Source organism: Humulus lupulus, chromosome 7, assembly GCF_963169125.1.
Source record: "Humulus lupulus chromosome 7, drHumLupu1.1, whole genome shotgun sequence".
In the NCBI taxonomy this organism is placed as follows: domain Eukaryota; kingdom Viridiplantae; phylum Streptophyta; class Magnoliopsida; order Rosales; family Cannabaceae; genus Humulus; species Humulus lupulus.
In genome coordinates, this window is record NC_084799.1 from 3332013 (window position 1) to 3350154 (window position 18142).

At 32.9% G+C, this 18142-nt stretch overlaps 1 protein-coding gene and 1 pseudogene across 1 annotated transcript; one reads left to right on the forward strand and one right to left on the reverse strand.

The window, feature by feature from the left end:
- The first annotated feature begins 999 nt into the window (after window positions 1-999).
- LOC133790350 (beta-glucosidase 13-like) lies at window positions 1000-5928 on the forward strand. The gene is made up of 13 exons (XM_062227954.1): window positions 1000-1230; window positions 1326-1395; window positions 1541-1599; window positions 2121-2196; window positions 2286-2363; window positions 2740-2827; window positions 3276-3531; window positions 3617-3732; window positions 4349-4572; window positions 4695-4732; window positions 5161-5263; window positions 5361-5469; window positions 5578-5928. Exons 1-13 carry the CDS (start codon window positions 1048-1050, stop codon window positions 5753-5755), a joined length of 1578 nt encoding a protein of 525 aa, XP_062083938.1. The 5' UTR covers window positions 1000-1047; the 3' UTR covers window positions 5756-5928.
- Window positions 5929-6187: 259 nt separating this feature from the next.
- LOC133790349 (linoleate 13S-lipoxygenase 2-1, chloroplastic-like) lies at window positions 6188-13050 on the reverse strand (annotated as a pseudogene).
- Window positions 13051-18142: the final 5092 nt, after the last annotated feature.

The following is an 18142-nucleotide window of genomic DNA, read 5'->3' on the forward strand; positions in this document are numbered from 1 at the left end:
TTTTTGTTGTATACTTTTGGTAATTCTTCAATTTTTTAATTTTTTTTAATGTTATATTGGTGTAATTCACCAGAATATATATATATATATATATTTATATATTAGCTCATCACTTAATACCTTATATATACATATATATTTAATTCAATTTTTTTTTTCAATTTCCTAATACTTTTCACTTATTATCATATGAGTTCTAGGAGTTCTAGGAAGTCACCTAATCTCCGCATAGGTCTAGTATAACATATCAATTTTTTCAATATATAATTTACAAATTTAAATGATGTAAAAATATATACTACAAAATTTAATATATAAATATAAGTAATATGTTAAATATTAATATAAATTTAATTAACTAAAAAAAATTATTTGGCAAGATTGAGTTAAATTAATGACCTTTATAAAAAAAATATTAATATTTAGACATATTACAAATTAAAATATGAATGAATGGTAATTTATAATAAGATAAAAGTATAACATCACAATAGTTTGTAAACCACCTAGAAATATATGAATTTTTTAAATTATTAATTAATTCTTTTATTAAATAAAAAAATTAAAAAAATTACATATATAAATGATTCAAGTAAACCACATCACCTCTTAATATCTTTCGATGTATATACGACAAATGTTTTAGTTTAAAGTTACTAAAAAAATATTCGATGGTATCATTACATTACTATAAGTAAATAAGAAGAAAATAAACCTGGTCATATATGCTAGCCGGCGCAACATTTAAGTGCATGTCTTTAACTTTTTGTAACCGAATCATCATGTTATATAGTTCCTTTATTAATTGTATTCATTAATGTTTCAAAATATATACAAATAAATTCATATATATATATATAGTTGATCTACCGGGCCTGCTTTGTATAAATAAATAAATAAATAAAAATTATTAATATTATTTATTAATATCTCATTTTCTCTTATATATATATACACACTCGAATTAAAGAGTAGGAGTAGTACTTGATGAGTTGAGAGAGACATTATTAATAAGGCAGTTGAGAAAAGCAGTACGTAATAGTGATCATGGGAGGTCAATTAGGGTGGTGGTGCATGCTCATGGGGCTGCTGTTATTATTTGGTAGTTTTGGGTCATCAATGGCAGCAACCATTATTAATAATATCCCTACTCAATATGACACAGCTTCACTCAATCGGACCAGTTTTCCCACTGGTTTCCTGTTTGGAACAGCTTCATCAGCTTATCAGGTACCATTATTATTAAATTTTAGACTATAAAAGTTAGATTTAATTAAGACAAAATAATATAATGTCATGACACACATTTTGGTGTGGGGTTTTAGTACGAAGGTGCTGCCAAAGAAGGTGGCAAGGGACCAAGTATATGGGACACTTACACCCACAAACATTCAGGTCTTTTTTTTTTCTCTTCATATATATATATATATATATATTCATTTGCCAAAATGACATTGAAAAATGTCAATTATATTTCACCAGATGCTTCTTAAATTTAAGAATTCTTTTTTTTTTATATATATATATATATAATATGCAGACAAGATAAAGGGAGGCAGCAATGGGGATGTGGCTGTTGATGCATATCATCGCTACAAGGTACGTACACATGGAATTCATATAATGAAAATTATAATATATATATATGGGTGCAATATCTTAATGATTATTATTCAGTTACTTTAATATTAACTAAAATTAATTGTACATATTTATAATTGTTAATTAATATTTTTAAATTTTTGGAAGGGTTGAAAAACGTGTATTTATTATAAAAATATAATATTGTAATTTTTTTATTTTTTAAATACATGTCAATTTCTAAATATGGTTAGTGTCTCTCATTGGTTGGAAGCAACATTAATTATGAAAAAAAAACTAAATTCAAAATTAATGTAGAAAAAAAATATTTACATATTGGTGACTTGCTATACCAAGTCACTATGTTGCTACATCATCATAATTGTTAGTATCTATCTATGGGTAGTAACCATTGAGAATTATTTCATATCTATAGATTTATGCAAATGAAGAGTTTTGTGAAAACTTAAATTAAAGTTTATATATACGTACATGGAAAATTCGTTTTAATTAACTATTTTATATATTGTGTTATATAGGAAGATGTGAAAATTATGAAAGAAATGGGAATGGATGCTTACAGATTTTCTATCTCATGGCCCAGATTGCTACCAAGTAAGTTTGATTAACAAATTAAATAATATACGTTTATACCCTATATATATTCATGTATTTATTGTATAATTATATGTACCAATGAATAGGTGGAAAGCTAAGTGGAGGAGTGAACAAGGAAGGAATCAAATACTACAACAACCTAATTAATGAGCTCATAGCCAATGGTATATAAACATCTCATACATGTATATATATATATAGTTCAATCTTAAATTGGTGTACTTTTTTTTTATTCCACCATTACTGTGATCACTAATTGCACATGGTTAAAGGGTTTTCATCTCCAAATTAAGTTAATTAACACCACTTTTAACTCTGCAGCAAGTATTCATTTTCTTTTGTCTCTCTAGGTTCTCTGTTTTTAAAATTAATTTATATTATTTCTTAATTTTTTTATTGTTATAAAATAGACCAATATATAATACCATGACACATGTCAGTCTGGTCAAATCTTCCATTTTCGCCGTCAATATCCTTTTTCATAATCTTTGACTTTAGCCAATTTTCATTGCCCATTATTTTAACAATTCATCAATGCAGGCCTAAAGCCCTTTGTGACACTCTTCCACTGGGATCTTCCCCAAGCTTTAGAAGATGAATATGGAGGTTTCTTAAGCCCTCACATTGTGTAAGCTCGTGATTCTCATTTTTCATATTAGACTATTGTGTCCCACGTAGAATAAGTGTAAAAATATTAAACCATTAATAAGAAAATGTGTAACTCCACTAATCACCAATTGGTTTTTAGAAAGAGCCTCATGATTTTTGTAGTGAGCCAAGGCGCACGAGATCCACATAGTGCGAAAAGATACTTGAGATCCAAAAAAATAAGCGAGCTGAAAAAAATGGGTCACTTGTGATCAGGTGATTCAAGATTGGTGAGCAAAAAATCGCCACTATCTTAAGGACGATTACCAATTACCAATTTTAACTCCACTAATAACTAATTGATTTTTAGACAGAGACTCATGATTCTTCTCATTTCATAAACTAATTAAGTTGATGAAACAATTAACAAGTGCTTGATTTAGCTTCGTATTATGCTCCTAATTCCATCCTTAATTATATGTCATTAGGCACCATTTCAAGGAGTATTCAGAGCTATGTTTCAAGGAATTTGGTGACAGAGTGAAGCATTGGATCACTTTCAATGAGCCAATAGCTTATAGCGTGGTGGGTTATGCAACAGGAATGTTCCCACCAGGAAGGTGTTCTGAGTGGCAACACTTGAATTGCACTGCTGGGAATTCTGGCACCGAGCCATATTTGGTCACACACCACCAGCTTCTGGCCCATGCAGCCTCGGCTAGACTTTATATGAACAAGTATCAGGTACTTTCTTTGATCAGCCCCAGTTTATTATAATATACAGAACTAGTCAGATACTTGATTTGCTAGCATTGATCGATCTGTTTAGGGAAGTCAAAAAGGTGTGGTTGGGATCACACTGGTGGCCCTATGGATCGTGCCATATTCTGAGGCAAAGCACCACAAAAATGCTGCTCTTCGAGCGCTTGATTTTGCCTATGGATGGTAAGTATAATTTGCGTTTGGTAAGAGACAGAAACGGATATCAGAAAATTGCTATGAATAAATAAAAAGTATATTTAGTCACAAGTTGTTGTGACTAAATAATTGTCCACAATTTATTAATAATAATGATAAAAATTGTTATGATTATAAGCTCAATTAAATTATGGACAAAATGTTATTTTCTTCCTGAATTATAGTATTTGTAGATTTTTGCTCCCATAGCAAAAATACCTTTCGAACTATATCATTTGTAGACTTTTATCCAAAATAATAACGTTTTGTTAACGTGATAGTTAAATTATGGACAAACTGTTACGATTTTGGATAGAATGAGCAAAAGTCTACAAATTCTATAATTGAGAGGTATTTTTGACCAGCAAAATTCTACGAGTACTATAGTTCAGGAAAAAAAAACATTCTGTAACTGATACTTTAGACAAACTTTTTAATAATGACTTTGATATGATAATGCTTGATGCATGTGATTTTAGTTATAAATTTTTTTCTTTCAATTTTTTTTTTTTTTTTTGTCGTGGTAGTTTGGATTTATATATATACACGGACTAACATATTCTAAGATTGTATGTATATATATGTACTTATTGCCTTGTTTCAGGTTTATGGACCCCTTGACAAATGGTGACTATCCCCAAAGTATGAGATCTCTAGTGGGAAACAGGCTGCCCAAATTCAGCAAATTGCAATCTATGAATTTAAAAGGGTCATTTGACTTTATTGGATTGAACTACTACTCTTCTAATTATGCATCTTATGCTCCACAGCATAATACTACTGTTGAAAATTCTAGCTACTTAACAGATTCTTGGGCTTCCTTATCCCGTAAGTACAAAAATAAAACTTGCTCTTACTATACATATATGACTTTATATCTATTTAGTATATATATAGATACAATATATTTATAGATACCTTTAAGACATCGTATTTATATTTTGTGGCAGCGGAGCGTAATGGGGTCCCTATTGGTCCAACACCTAATGTATGTTTATATATATAGTCATCTGTTTTTTTTTTTGATAAAATGTTTTTTTTTTTTATTTTCGGCACTTTGATAGATGTAATTCCAAAAAAAATTATATGACTATATATATTGTAATTATTTATAACATATATTATAAAAAAAATTCTGAAAAAATTATATGATACTGAAAACAAGATTCAAATATGTTATTGCAAGCGTGCTTATTTTTTTGTATTTGTATAAAAAAATAAATTGTTTGAACTTTATCTTTTGTACAGTAAATTATTCAAAAAAATTTAAAAATTTCCGGCGTATTTTAAAATTATCAAACTGAGAAAACACAAACTCATTGCATCTGTGTTTTCAAACTAATTGTTTTTGAAGTTGCAATGATCTTGTGTGTTTTCTGACTAGTTATTATTGGTTCAATAATTAATATATGACAGGGTACTGCAAATGCGATCTACGTTTATCCAAGGGGAATTCGAGATATTTTGCTCTATACAAAAAGAAAGTATCATAATTTACTCATTTACATAACTGAGAACGGTATTTTTATTTTTTATTTTTTTAACATATAATTCAATTTGAATTCATAAATATAAGTCCATAGATATATTTATAAATATATTATATCATAATATAGGCATCGATGAATTCAATGATCCAAATTTATCCCTGGAGGAAGCTCTCATCGATCACCAAAGAATTGACTACCACTATCGCCATCTTTATTACTTGCAGAAAGCGATAAAGTAAGTATAAACATGCACACCTTTAAAACAAAATGAACTTTTCAATTTGTAATATAAGTACTAATTAATGTCTTTATATATATATATATATATATATTTGGATCTCAGTGACGATGGTGTGAACGTGAAAGGTTACTTTGCATGGTCATTCTTAGACAACTTTGAATGGACATTAGGGTACACTGTTCGTTTCGGCATTAACTACGTGGATTACAACGATGGTCTCAGAAGACACCCCAAACTCTCAGCACATTGGTTTAAGAATTTCCTTCAACAAAAATTCTAAAATATATATATATATATATTTGGGATGGTGCTAAAGGATATATATAGATCGATCGATCGAACATTGTTGTTTCTTTAAATAAATATAAATTAGTGAATTGGTGACTTCTAGCTAGACTTTGGATGTGATGATGACATTTTTATATATGTGGATTATTATTGAATCAAGCATAAATTCAAAGCTCTTTAAAATTCCAATAAAGTTGGGAGAACATTACAAAAGCACAACAAAGCAGTAAATATATGAGAATTGCTAAGGGGTCGGTGCCCAACATCACAAGTAGGTGGCATACTGATATTAGTGTAATTTAATATCGGTTCGTATTTATTTGAATTTAATGAGTATTATAGGATATCGTTAACTAATCCTGAAATATGAGCTTATGTGGTGTTGGACACCTTAAGATACCAAATACAACACTATCAGGATAGATAGTTTCACTCAAATTAGTGAATTGGCATTTTTATTTGTACTATACAACTAACGTACGTGTGGATTGAATCAAGCACAAATTCAAAGAGCTCCACAAATTTTATGCATGCATATAAATTTAAAGGTTCTACATATATATAACTAGCTAGCTAGCTAGCTAGCCATTTATTTATAATACATTTTTATTTAAATAGAAATGCTATATGGTACACCCTTATTAGTGACACCTTTATCTGAATAGGCCTTGAGAAGCTCATAAGGTAAAACCCCAGCTCCATGTCTATTTTTGAAATCCTCATTCTCATTCCTCTCATCAATAATATCTTCAATCTTCTTAATCCTATCTTGGAATCTTTGGAATGCAGCCAAGATATGAGAATCTTCCTTCCAAGCAGGCTCGATGTGATGACCAAGATACTCTTCATCACTAGCATGATCAGACAACAAGTCCAGAGTAATCATATACCTCGTGGCCTGAATTTGAGAAGGAAAGCACTGGAGAAGGGTGTCTTCTGGATTCTTCTTAAACGCTTTCCAAGCATCAGGATTCGACTCCTTGTCTTCCGAAGGCATGGCGATTCTCGTCAGCGATGGTCTGTTGGGGAAATAGCCTGCAAAAGCATATTGTCCGAAGTTTACAGCAGCGTGGTGACCCACTGTTCGGATCTCCTTCCACCATTCTTGGAGCTCTTCGTCATCTTCTACCTCGCTCGAGTTGGTGTAGTAATGGTTGACGTAGTCGGTGACCCATTGTTTAATGGCGTCCCATATCAGAAGACCATCGTTGGCGTAAGGGTAGTCTTCGATTGTTAGCCTCAGACCATGTTCACACCTCTCGTCCTCAACCGCCAAACCCCTATATATATATAATGAAATTCAATCGATCCTAGCTAGCTATTCCTATGTAAAATGAAAATGATAATACTTGTTTATGATCAGACTCTTAGTTTTATAAAATATTTCAAATATAACCTTGTCAAATTTTTTTAACTAAAATTATAAATAATTCACTAAATAACAAACAATTCAGAACAAAAGCATAATTATTCTGAATAACAAATGTGTAGTCATATTTAATTTGTTTTCTTCGTCAAAATTAGTTTTTGGGTCTATTTGAATCATTTTACAAAATGCATAATTTAAAAAATAAAAATAAACATGGTCAAAACAGATAACTAGAGAAAACTCAGGATAAAAAAAATTATAAACCCTTAAGGAATGTTTGTTTTGAGTAATTGAGTTGCCTTAAAAGCATAGAGAGACTTATGGTGAAAGTAACATTAAACTATTGTGTACAAAATGGTTCACTTTATCCTTAAAATATAAGTGTGGCTCATACAAATTATTAACTTTACCTCCTTAAAATTTGAACTAAATATAAAAGAAAAATTAGATTCTCGTTCTCACTATTATTTTACTCCATACCTAACACCACCTTATTAAGTTTATTATATAGTTAGATTGTGACTTGATATTTTAGTAGACTAGTAGGTATAATACCTGTGGATAAGGTCAGCAGGCAAAGCTTGTTGGTCTAATCGCCATTGTTTGTCATAAATATCAGAACTAAGCTGCAAACAGTAGTCTGCTGGTGTGAATGTGCTTTCAATAAGACCTCTTGCATTGATCAAAATTTGTCGAGCTAAAGCATTAATATCCATTGTGTATCTCAGATGTGGTTGCAACAATCTGTTGATTGGGTGCATCGCACTGAGCTGCCTATTTGTTGCAATCACATAAGGTTCTACCACACAATGTGTTCTTAGCCTGAAACATCAATAGATATATATATATATATATATTTATTTCATTAATTAGTCCCTTTGTATTTTGTAAATTCTCATTTTTATATATATATATATATATATAGTTATAGAAGATTTCCACAAAATTTTAGATCACATATGCATAAAAAACAAAACAGATACACGCGTGCACGTGTATCATACAAATTATTTGATTCCTTAAAATTTTGTAAAAGGTCTCCTACAACTACAACTAGAATGTACACTACTGTGGAGTTTGTGTCTTGATTTCACTGCAGTTATTAGTTTGTTAAAAACTTGTGTAAGCTGAGAAGTGAGTAAAAAAAAAAGAGCAGTACTGAGAGGAAAAAGTCATGGGGTGTACTCGAAGGTTCTTTTTTGAAGACTGATGAGCCGTACTTGAACTTTTTATATGGTGAAAAGATTAGGGAGTTTACTCCCAACATGTAGGACCATTAATTGGTAACCAAATAACTTGTGGTGTTCATCATCCTTTCTTTTACTTACTCTGTTTTTAAATTCATCTTATTATTCAAAAACTCTGTTATAATTTATCTAGTTACTGAAAATAAAAAAAAAATAAAAAAAAAATCAATTGCATACGTACCAATGACTGATGAGTTGGTGAACAGCAGAATCATGGGATAAGATATGAACTTTTGCAAGCTTCCAAAGCCACACATCAGTGGAATGCCAGTGATTCGTTGGGGTATAGACTTCCTTCCATTGTGGCTTGCCATCCATTGGTGGCCGAGTCAACTCAATCGCCACAGGCATCAATGTCCCATTTGGAGTCAGAAAAAATAGGCTTCGTGATCCATAAAGTACTCTATTTACACCCAATTCTTTTGTTTTGGTCACATATGGTAACAACACATCATGGTAGTCTATTATGAACAATTTCTTTTCTCTTCTAGCCTGCAATAATAATAATAATAATAATAATAACAATTAATTAATAGATCTTTATTATTTCAAGTTCTTGTGCAAAACTAAATCAATATATGCTTATATATAACTAAAAAGGCATTAATTAATAAAGTTGTCATAATTACCTTAAGTAGATTATAATCGTAGGCTTTAATCTGCTGGTCAACGATTTCTGTGGTGAGTTTTGACTCTTGTGGACCATATATTGCAGGGTCGAGCTCACTCTTTAGAGGCCATTGCTGCATGGTCCAATCACGCACAACTTTGATCGATAACCTAGTTTCTTAAAATAGTATTGTCTTTATTTATTTATTTATTATTAAAATAGTAAGATTAAAGTTTTAGGTAAAATTATATTATAATCAAAATTTTGATTTTTTTTTAAAAAAAATATCTAATATACCTTGATCACTACCCAAAAATCTTATATTTTCTCACTTTCTCTTTTCAATTAAATTGTGCTATTTTCTCCTTCTAAATGCCCATACACAATCTCTCTTCTGATTGAGTAATTCTATAAGACACACCATGACACTTATCACTCACTATATTAATGTGATTAGTATAATTTAATATCGATTTTCACATATTTTAATTTAAATTAAAACATGTATAAAACTCGATATTTTATTTCACCACATATATAATCAATCGCGAAACCTACCTTAACCAATTGAATGCAGCAAGGGTTGAGACCAGCAAGAGTTTGTCTAGCAAATTCTTTCGTCTCTAAACCAAAAGAACTTGTCCACTAACAATAAGCATTCAAATTTGTTAAGAAAAATACATTTAGTCAATAACAAGTTGAAAAAATTAGTATGTTAGAAATAAATCAATATATGTCAAGCTATATTATTTATAAGAAATAGATTTTGCTGTCTCTTGCTTTTATGTACTACTTATGTTTGAGCTTGTGGTGTCAACATAAAACCGAAACCAAACTCAAAGCACATCAAAACTAAACTCAAGTATATATAAAACTAAGATAAAAAAAGTCTAACAAATATATATATATATATATATTTATATATATAAGTATCTTACTGTCCATGCTTGGTGGTTGCCTAAACTTGATCATGTTATCGACAAGGCTCTCAGCTGCGAGAAAAGATGTCATTATCTTAGATCCAACATCTAAGAGCAATTTTTTGGCTGCTGTTGTTGTAGATTTATTACTACTATCAGTAGTAATTTGATACCCTTCTTTGTACATCTTGTCAATATCGGTGAAGTTGGGGAACTTTTTGTCGAACACATTGTCTTCTAAAAGTGGCAGTAAGGTTTTTAAACCTAAGAAAATTTTCCTCGTCCCAAAATCACTTTCCTTCAACTCCGAAAATGCCTCGTCTCGAGGAACATAGAAACCATCATTGTCATCATCACTCTCTCTTGACTCCGACGATACGTCTACACATATATATAATATTGTATATGAGATACATTTCACTATTTTTCCATAAATTTTAAATAATTTACTATGCTAAAATTAGAATTCAAACATATACATATGTAACAAAATATTTAAATATTATTCTCAACAATCTAAATTATTTAGAATTTATGGGAACTAACAGGAACACAATATATATATAATCATATAAATTATTTTTACACTGGTGTAGTGCCTTTTCAGAAGGACCACTTAGGAATTGCCCAATGATATATTCTTTTTTTCCTCCCACTTAATATTATTTTATTTGTGGTGTGACAAGTCATCATATAAATAAATGTATTTTTTTAATAACCATTTTTAGTATATAATTGTTCTTGCCTATTTCTCGACTATTTTTATTATAACTATCAATCATCGGTGAAATTTAAACAAGACTGGGAAATTTATATATATATATATATTTATATAAATGAGAATTTACTTATTTGGTACTTTATGTTTTTGCAAAGTATCATTTTGCTACTCTCTGTTTTTAATAATGCTCATATGTTATCCTGTATTTTAAAATTATACATATTTGATACCTTAGAATCAGATTTGATAGATAAATTTTTGTTAATACGATCAAACTGTCATCAGTTATATATAATTAAGTAATTAAATTTAAATTTGGAACTTCCATAATTGACAGCAGTTTGATTAAATTGGTAAAATTTTATTAATTAAATTTGAGTTTAGGGTACCAAATATGTACGATTTTAAAATACAGGGTACCATATGAGCATTATTGAAAACAGAGGGTACCAAAATGATACTTTGCAAAAACACATGTTACCCTACTATATAAATTTATAAAGAGAGAGAATGAAAAGGGTACCAGTTTTAGCAGGAGGACGACCAGTTCTACCACGTCTTGGATAAGGGTGTTTTGGTCCACCAAGCACTGGTCTTTTGAGTTCGATATCTTTATCAGGATCTCCAAGATCATTATACACATCATAATCATATATTCTCTCATACTCCTTCCTCGCTCCTTTCCCATCTCCTCTCAGTTTTTTCAGTTCTTCTTTTCTCAGTTCACTTAACCCACTTGGCGTTTTCGATGGTAAATATGACTGTGCATTTATACATGCATAAATCCAACATTTATATTACTATTATAACTAATTACTTGTAATATATAATAATAAGAAAATAGATTTTTATATTTTTGAATTAATTTTTTAAAACTACACATGTGACGCTGATGTGACTGATACACATCAGCGAGTAAAGAGTCACTTCAGTATTCTGTTAAGCATGTTGGACAGAAATAGACTGACGTCTCAATTTACAACACCGTGAATAAATCAAGGGCGCGATAATATGTATAGTTTATAGTTCGGGACACATGTGGCGCTGACGTGGCTGATATACATCAGCAAGTAAAGAACTACGTCAGCATTTTATTAAGCATATTGGACAGAATTTAAAAGACATCTCAATTTACAATACCGTAAATAAATTAGAGGAACGATAATATATAGTTAATAGTTCGGGATAACCTAATAACAATTAAGCATGCATTAATTTGTGGTTAATATATCATAATTAATTATAAGTTACCTTATCTGAGAAGAATAGCCTCAAATGCTGTTCTAAAGGGACATCGCGCTTAGATTGAACCCATGATTCGCACGAGAAGTTAACAGACTTGTTGGAACTAGCCTTGTCGTTGTAATTGAGTGAAATAGATTTGATGAATATCTCTCTTTCGAAATCGTTCTCAATGACCACAGCACCCACTTCACCAAAATCCGGTGGAACATCAACTTTTGCTTCGTAGTGCACATCATTTCCTTTCAACTCCTTTCTTGTTGGGAAGCATTTTTTTCTTCGTTGCTTTCCCGTTTCTTCATCAAATAAATAAATATATATATAGCAAATTAAAGTATATTAGATAGTGTGAAGTGTATTAGACAAAGTGTCGAGTGTGTGTCGAGTGTGTACGAAAAGTAGAGTGTATTAGACAGAGTATCGAGTGTGTACAAAAAGTAGAGTGTATTAGATTGAGTGTCAAGTATGTACATAAAGTAGAGTGTATTACATAAAGTGTCGCCTAGTGTGTACATGAAGTAAAGTGTATTAGACAGAGTGTCGAGTGTGTACAAAAAGTAGAGTGTATTAGACAGAGTATCGAGTGTGTACAAAAAGTAAAGTGTATTAGATAGAGTGTCAAGTGTGTACATAAAATAGAGTGTATTAGATAAAGCGTCGTCTAGTGTGTACACAAAGTACAGAGTATTAGGCATAGTGTCGAGTGTATTAAACAGAGTGTGGAGTGTGTACAAAAAGTATCAATGATTATATAACTTACCAGGATCTTTTTCAGCACTAACAAACTCAACACTGAAACCAGCCACACCTAGAAAATCATCAGATTTATCTCTGATATCTTGGGTTTTTTCTGATAGGAAATCACGTTTCCATAGTTTTGGAGTGGTGGAACGTTGTACGATTACAGTGGTAGTAACCTTGGTGGTTTTCTCCTTTTTGATTTGAAACAATCTAGCTCTTATATTGTTGCCATGAGAATGGGCAACACGAAGGTTTTTGTTAGTGTTTTTGGATGGTAAACCTAACAATAAGCTGAATGGAATTGTTATTGGGGAATGAGAATGGACACTGCCATTTCCATGGATGAATGGCTTGTTCAGAAGGGGACTACTGCTACTTTGGGAACACTGCTGAGGCTTCAACATTATATATATATATATATATATAAGAAGTCTCTATATCTATATTTAGTGATGTGATATTATAACTTATATATGTACCTCTATATATAACCTAACTTTGGTAGTTCTTCACATACTATAACAATTCACTATCGATATAAGAGCGTGACTGGTCAATATCGATATCGACCTTCTTACCAGTTTCTTATCTTTATTTTTTGTTGTTACGTTTGAAACAAAAAAAACAGGTTCTTGCAAGTAGATACGCATTTCCTACACGTTTATAAATTGCTGAAATAAATTTCTTATCTTAATTAATAATTCAGTCAAGATAAGAGATATCCAAAAAAAAATCCTTCTTAGCCAATCATTTATTAAGAAAAATGAATATTAACACAAAAATGGAAAAAGAAATAATAGTAACTTGATCCATTGGCATCTAGCTAATAACTCTTTTTATGGCTACCTACCTAGTGCCTACCACATACGTCCACCACTTTTTTTTCTTTCTATCTTACAATGTATTTTTAGAAAAAAAAAATATATAAATGTACATTGCCCCTTCTAAATTTGTTGAGAAAACTATACATTTTTATATTTTGTATATTTATAAGTATAATATTTATTCAAACAAAAAAATTGGCCCCTCTATCTTTTAGTGTTAGCTCCATTATGTAGAAAAGTTTTTATTTTTAAGTCGGTTGTTATGTGATTAGTTTTGGGAAAAAAATATATATTCACTAGCAATCGCTTTCCGAAGAAATGGACTCGAACCCTTTCCTTGTGGCACCACTTTAATGCCTCCAAACACTCCATTAACTAAGGGTGCACACGGGTCGGATTTTTGGGTTTCGGGTTCATCGGGTTCGGGCTTTACGGGTTTCGGGTTGAGAAAAATGGTACCGAAACCGATCCAAAATTTTCGAGTTTTTTCGGGTTTCGGGTTTTATTCAGATTCGGTTTCGAGTTTGATTCGGGTTGGGCTGGACCATTTGTGTTTTGGGTTGAAAAGCCAAATTTTGCAAAAATACCATTTTTTACTCTTTTTCAAGAGTACCATTTTTTTTCATATTTTGGGTTTGATTTTGGGTTGGGCTAAGCCAATTGGGTTTTGGACCGAAAAGCCAAATTTAAAAAAAATACCATTTTTTACACTTTTTTTCAAAAATACCATTTTTTTTTATTTCGAGTTTGAACCTGAACCCAAGTTTTAACAAATTTCAAACCCGAACCCGACCCGACTTTTGTCAGTTTCAAGTCGGATTTAACCCGAATCTGATGGGTTTTCCCAAAAAACGGGTTTTCGGGTTGTGGGTTGGGCGGATTTGCGGGTTTTTCGGGTCAAATGTTCACCCCTACCATCAACTCCGCAGTGAAAATGATTTTTTCTGCAAAGAACCGCACCATTCTACCTATATATCATCCCAAACAACCGCACCAAGCCCAATGAGCCCCTTCCTTGTACATAATAAAGTAAGTCGTATCCACAACTACAAGAAGTTATGGTTTTTGTGGCGATCAATTTCGCTGCAAATACCCCCACATTTCGCTGCAAATAGTATTTACGACAACAATTCGCCGCAAATACTTCGTCGCAATAAGGTGTTCGTAAAAACTATTATTTGCGGCGAAAAAATACCCACTGCAAATAACCTCATTATTTGCAGTGAAAAACTGCCGCAAATATCAATAAATTCGCCACAAATAATCATGGATTTTTTCAAAATTGACCATTATTTGCGGCAAATTTTTTAAATAATTTGCCGTAAATAATCCTATTATTCACCGCAAATAATGACTGATTTGTCTTGTCTGACGCTTATTTGCGGTGAATAATTCACTGCAAATATAATATATTTTCGCCGCAAATAGTGTAACAAAAATTAAAAAAAAAAATAGGCCATACAATCTAATATTAATAATTGCCTTAATAGTATTAAAACAAATAAACACTACTATTTATATACTATATAATCTATCATAAGTTGATTGCATCATCTCTGGAAACTGAATGATTAGGGGCAGTGGAGATCGTGGCAGAGGTGGTGGGGAGCGAGTCCTTTGTTTAAGAGCCTTAAAAAGTGAGGTTTTTTAGGACTCGCGTTGCGAATCCTAAAAGAATGTTTTTAGGGCTCGTAAAATTTTTAATTTTTAATTTTTAAAAAATTAAATGGTAGCCAAAACTCCCGTCGGAGCTCTGATGATGACGGCGGCAGTAATGCCCTACCGCCTTAGAGCCGTTACTAAGTGAGTTTAAAACGTGTAATTAACTCGCTAATTGAGGTTTTAAGACAAGAGTGTAATTAAACCATAATTAGAGTCGTAAACTTTGAAAATAAACCATTTACTGAAAATTATAGAGCGTTTAACATTTGGGATCCCAAAAATATTGTTTACAAATATTTACAACTCAAAAATATAACTAAAGTCAGCTAAACGACAAAATCTAGGTTTAGTACAACCGTCTCCCAAGTACCCCTGGCCGTGGCAGCCAGGTAGGCCAAACATGTATGCGCCGCTTCACGCTCTCCGTACTCATAGTTGATCGACTTTCCCCTTGCCCTTACCTGCACCATAAGCACCCGCGAGCCAAAACCCAACAAGAAAACCCTCACAAGCAGATAACATATGCATATCAAAAACATAATCATGAAAACAAGCCATCCTCAGGCTATACACATACAGCCATGTCGTCTCAGGCGCTTTACCAATCCCTGGGTTCGTAGTCCACACTGTGAGGATATCCCAGGTATCCTTTAGGGTCTCACCCGGGCAACTCGCACTCCGCATGCTAAACGCTGCTCCCGGCCCCTTGCCGTTCTCGGCTTTGCCGCTCTCGGCCTTCGCCGTTCCCGGCCCTTGCCGTTCCCGGCCCTTGCCGTTCCCGGCCATTGCCGTTCATTCTCAAGTATGCACACATATCATAATTAAACAGATACATAAACATGAATAGACTCAATCCAAGGGCAATGCCCTGCAACACAATCATATAGGGCTGAGCCCTACAACACAATCATATGGGTCGTGCCCTGCAACACAAGCTCTACGGGAACAACAGTTTTCTTACCTATATCCTGAGCTTCCTAAGTACTGATGTCCCGAGCACAGTCCCTTCGTTCGAGCCTCACTGAAACCATAGTCACAACGCACCAACAATATCCATCCATCAAGTTCTAATCCATTAAATAACTTTGGGTCATAATTCTAGTCTCCGAGACCTTGAATTCTATCAATCCAGGTGATAAAATCCATCCCGAGCCTTAACCTTTGAGTTCCCAAGCCTAAACACACTTTAAAACCCAAAAATGCACTAAGAGTCACGGCCCCATGAGGCCATGCCGCGGTCCGGCCCCAAACCCGAGAGACGCCCCAAAACAGGACAGGTGCGTCACGGCCCTAGCTAGGGCATGTCGCGGCCTGCCCTTCTTCCAGGCCATCATTCTGCTTCAGAGGGCCGCGACTCAGCAAGAACAATGTCGCGGCCCGACCCTTCGAACCCAGAAAAATCCTCCATTTTTACCATGTAAACCAATTCAATTAACCCAAAAATCAAACCATTAATCACTGAAGCTCTACTATGTTTCCAGTAACAAAACCTAACAAAGAACTAGCTCTAAACCTCATCAAATCTCAAGAATGATCCTACACCCATCCAACATGCAATACTCTAGAATTTCAGTAGAAAACCAGCTGCAATTCAACACATTAAAAAACTTACCTTGGGCAGAAGTGATTCCCTAAATCAGTTCCCTAAGCTCCAAGCCTCTAGCTCCCAAAATCCCAGCTGAGATTCCTTAGTCTTTGATTAGATTCTCCAAGGTTTTCCCAAGCTTCCAAAGGAGAGAAGACAAGAGAGAGATAAAGAAGGAGATAAGGTCGGTTTAGAGAATTTCGAGGGTTTCTTATATTTTGTTTTATTTAACTTAAGTCTATAATGTTACCTTAAAGATTCGGGGTGCCAAAAACATCCTCGATGGCAAAATGGTAAATCTCCCCAATTTTCCCTCCTAAACATTCTAACCTAAAATATATCTCCAAATATTTATATGTGGTATTATAAAGCATCCTTGAGTGAATATGGACTATTCCGGACCTAATCAACGGCCAGATCGCAATTCGGGGTGTTCTAAGAATAATAATCGCACTAATCAAAAGTGTTCTTGTTGACTTTAGTGTTCAAAATGTACAGATCAATCTCGATCGCCGTCGATCTGACCCATATGTGGTAGTCTAAGGGATCCTTAATGATTACATACTATTCTAGACCTAATCAACAGTCAGTTCGTTATTCGAGGTGTTCTAAGAATTATAATCGCACCAATCAAGTGTGTTCTTGTTGACTTTAGTGTTCAAAATGCACGAATCGGTCTCGATGTCCGTCGATCTCACTTATATGTGGTATTATAAGGCATCCTTGAATGATTGTGGACTATTTCGGACCTAACCAACGGTCGGATCGCTATTCATGGTGTTCTAAGAATAATAATCGCACTAATCAAGAGTGTTCTTGTTGACTTTAGTGTTCAAAATGCAAAGATCGGTCTCGATCGCCGCTGATCTCACCTATATGTCGTATTCTAAGGCATCCTTGAGTGATTATGGAGTATTCTGGACCTAATCAACGGTTAGATCGCTATTTGGGGTGTTCTAAGAATAATAATCGCACTAATCAAGAGTGTTCTTGTTGACTTTAGTGTTCAAAATGCATAGATTAGTCTTGATCGCCGTCGATCTCACCCATATCCGGTAGTCTAAGGCATCTTTGACTGATTATAGACTATTCTAGACCTAATCAACAATTGGTTCGCTATTCGAGGTGTTCTAAGAATTATAATCGAACTAATCAAGAGTGTTCTTGTTGACTTTAGTGTTCAAAATGCACAAATCGGTCTCGATCGCCATCGATCTGACCCATATGTGGTATTATAATTGCACTAAACAAGAGTGTTCTTGTTGACTTTTTAGTGTTCAAAATGCACGGATCGATCTTAGTTGCCATCGATCTCACTTATATGTGGTATTATAAGGCATCCATGAATGATTATGGACTATTCCAGACCTAATCAACGATCGGATCACTATTCAGGGTGTTCTAAGAATAATAATCGCACTAATCAAAAGTGTTCTTGTTGACTTTAGTGTTCAAAAT

What these genes read in the sequence shown, in the direction of transcription:
- LOC133790350 (XM_062227954.1), top strand. Translation starts at nt 1,048, where the DNA reads ATGGGAGGTCAATTAGGGTGGTGGTGCATGCTCATGGGGCTGCTGTTA. An exon ending in ATGCATATCATCGCTACAAG is followed by an intron (nt 1,600 to 2,120) that starts GTACGTACACAT and finishes TGTGTTATATAG; the next exon opens with GAAGATGTGAAAATTATGAA. An exon ending in TTCTTGGGCTTCCTTATCCC is followed by an intron (nt 4,573 to 4,694) that starts GTAAGTACAAAA and finishes ATTTTGTGGCAG; the next exon opens with CGGAGCGTAATGGGGTCCCT.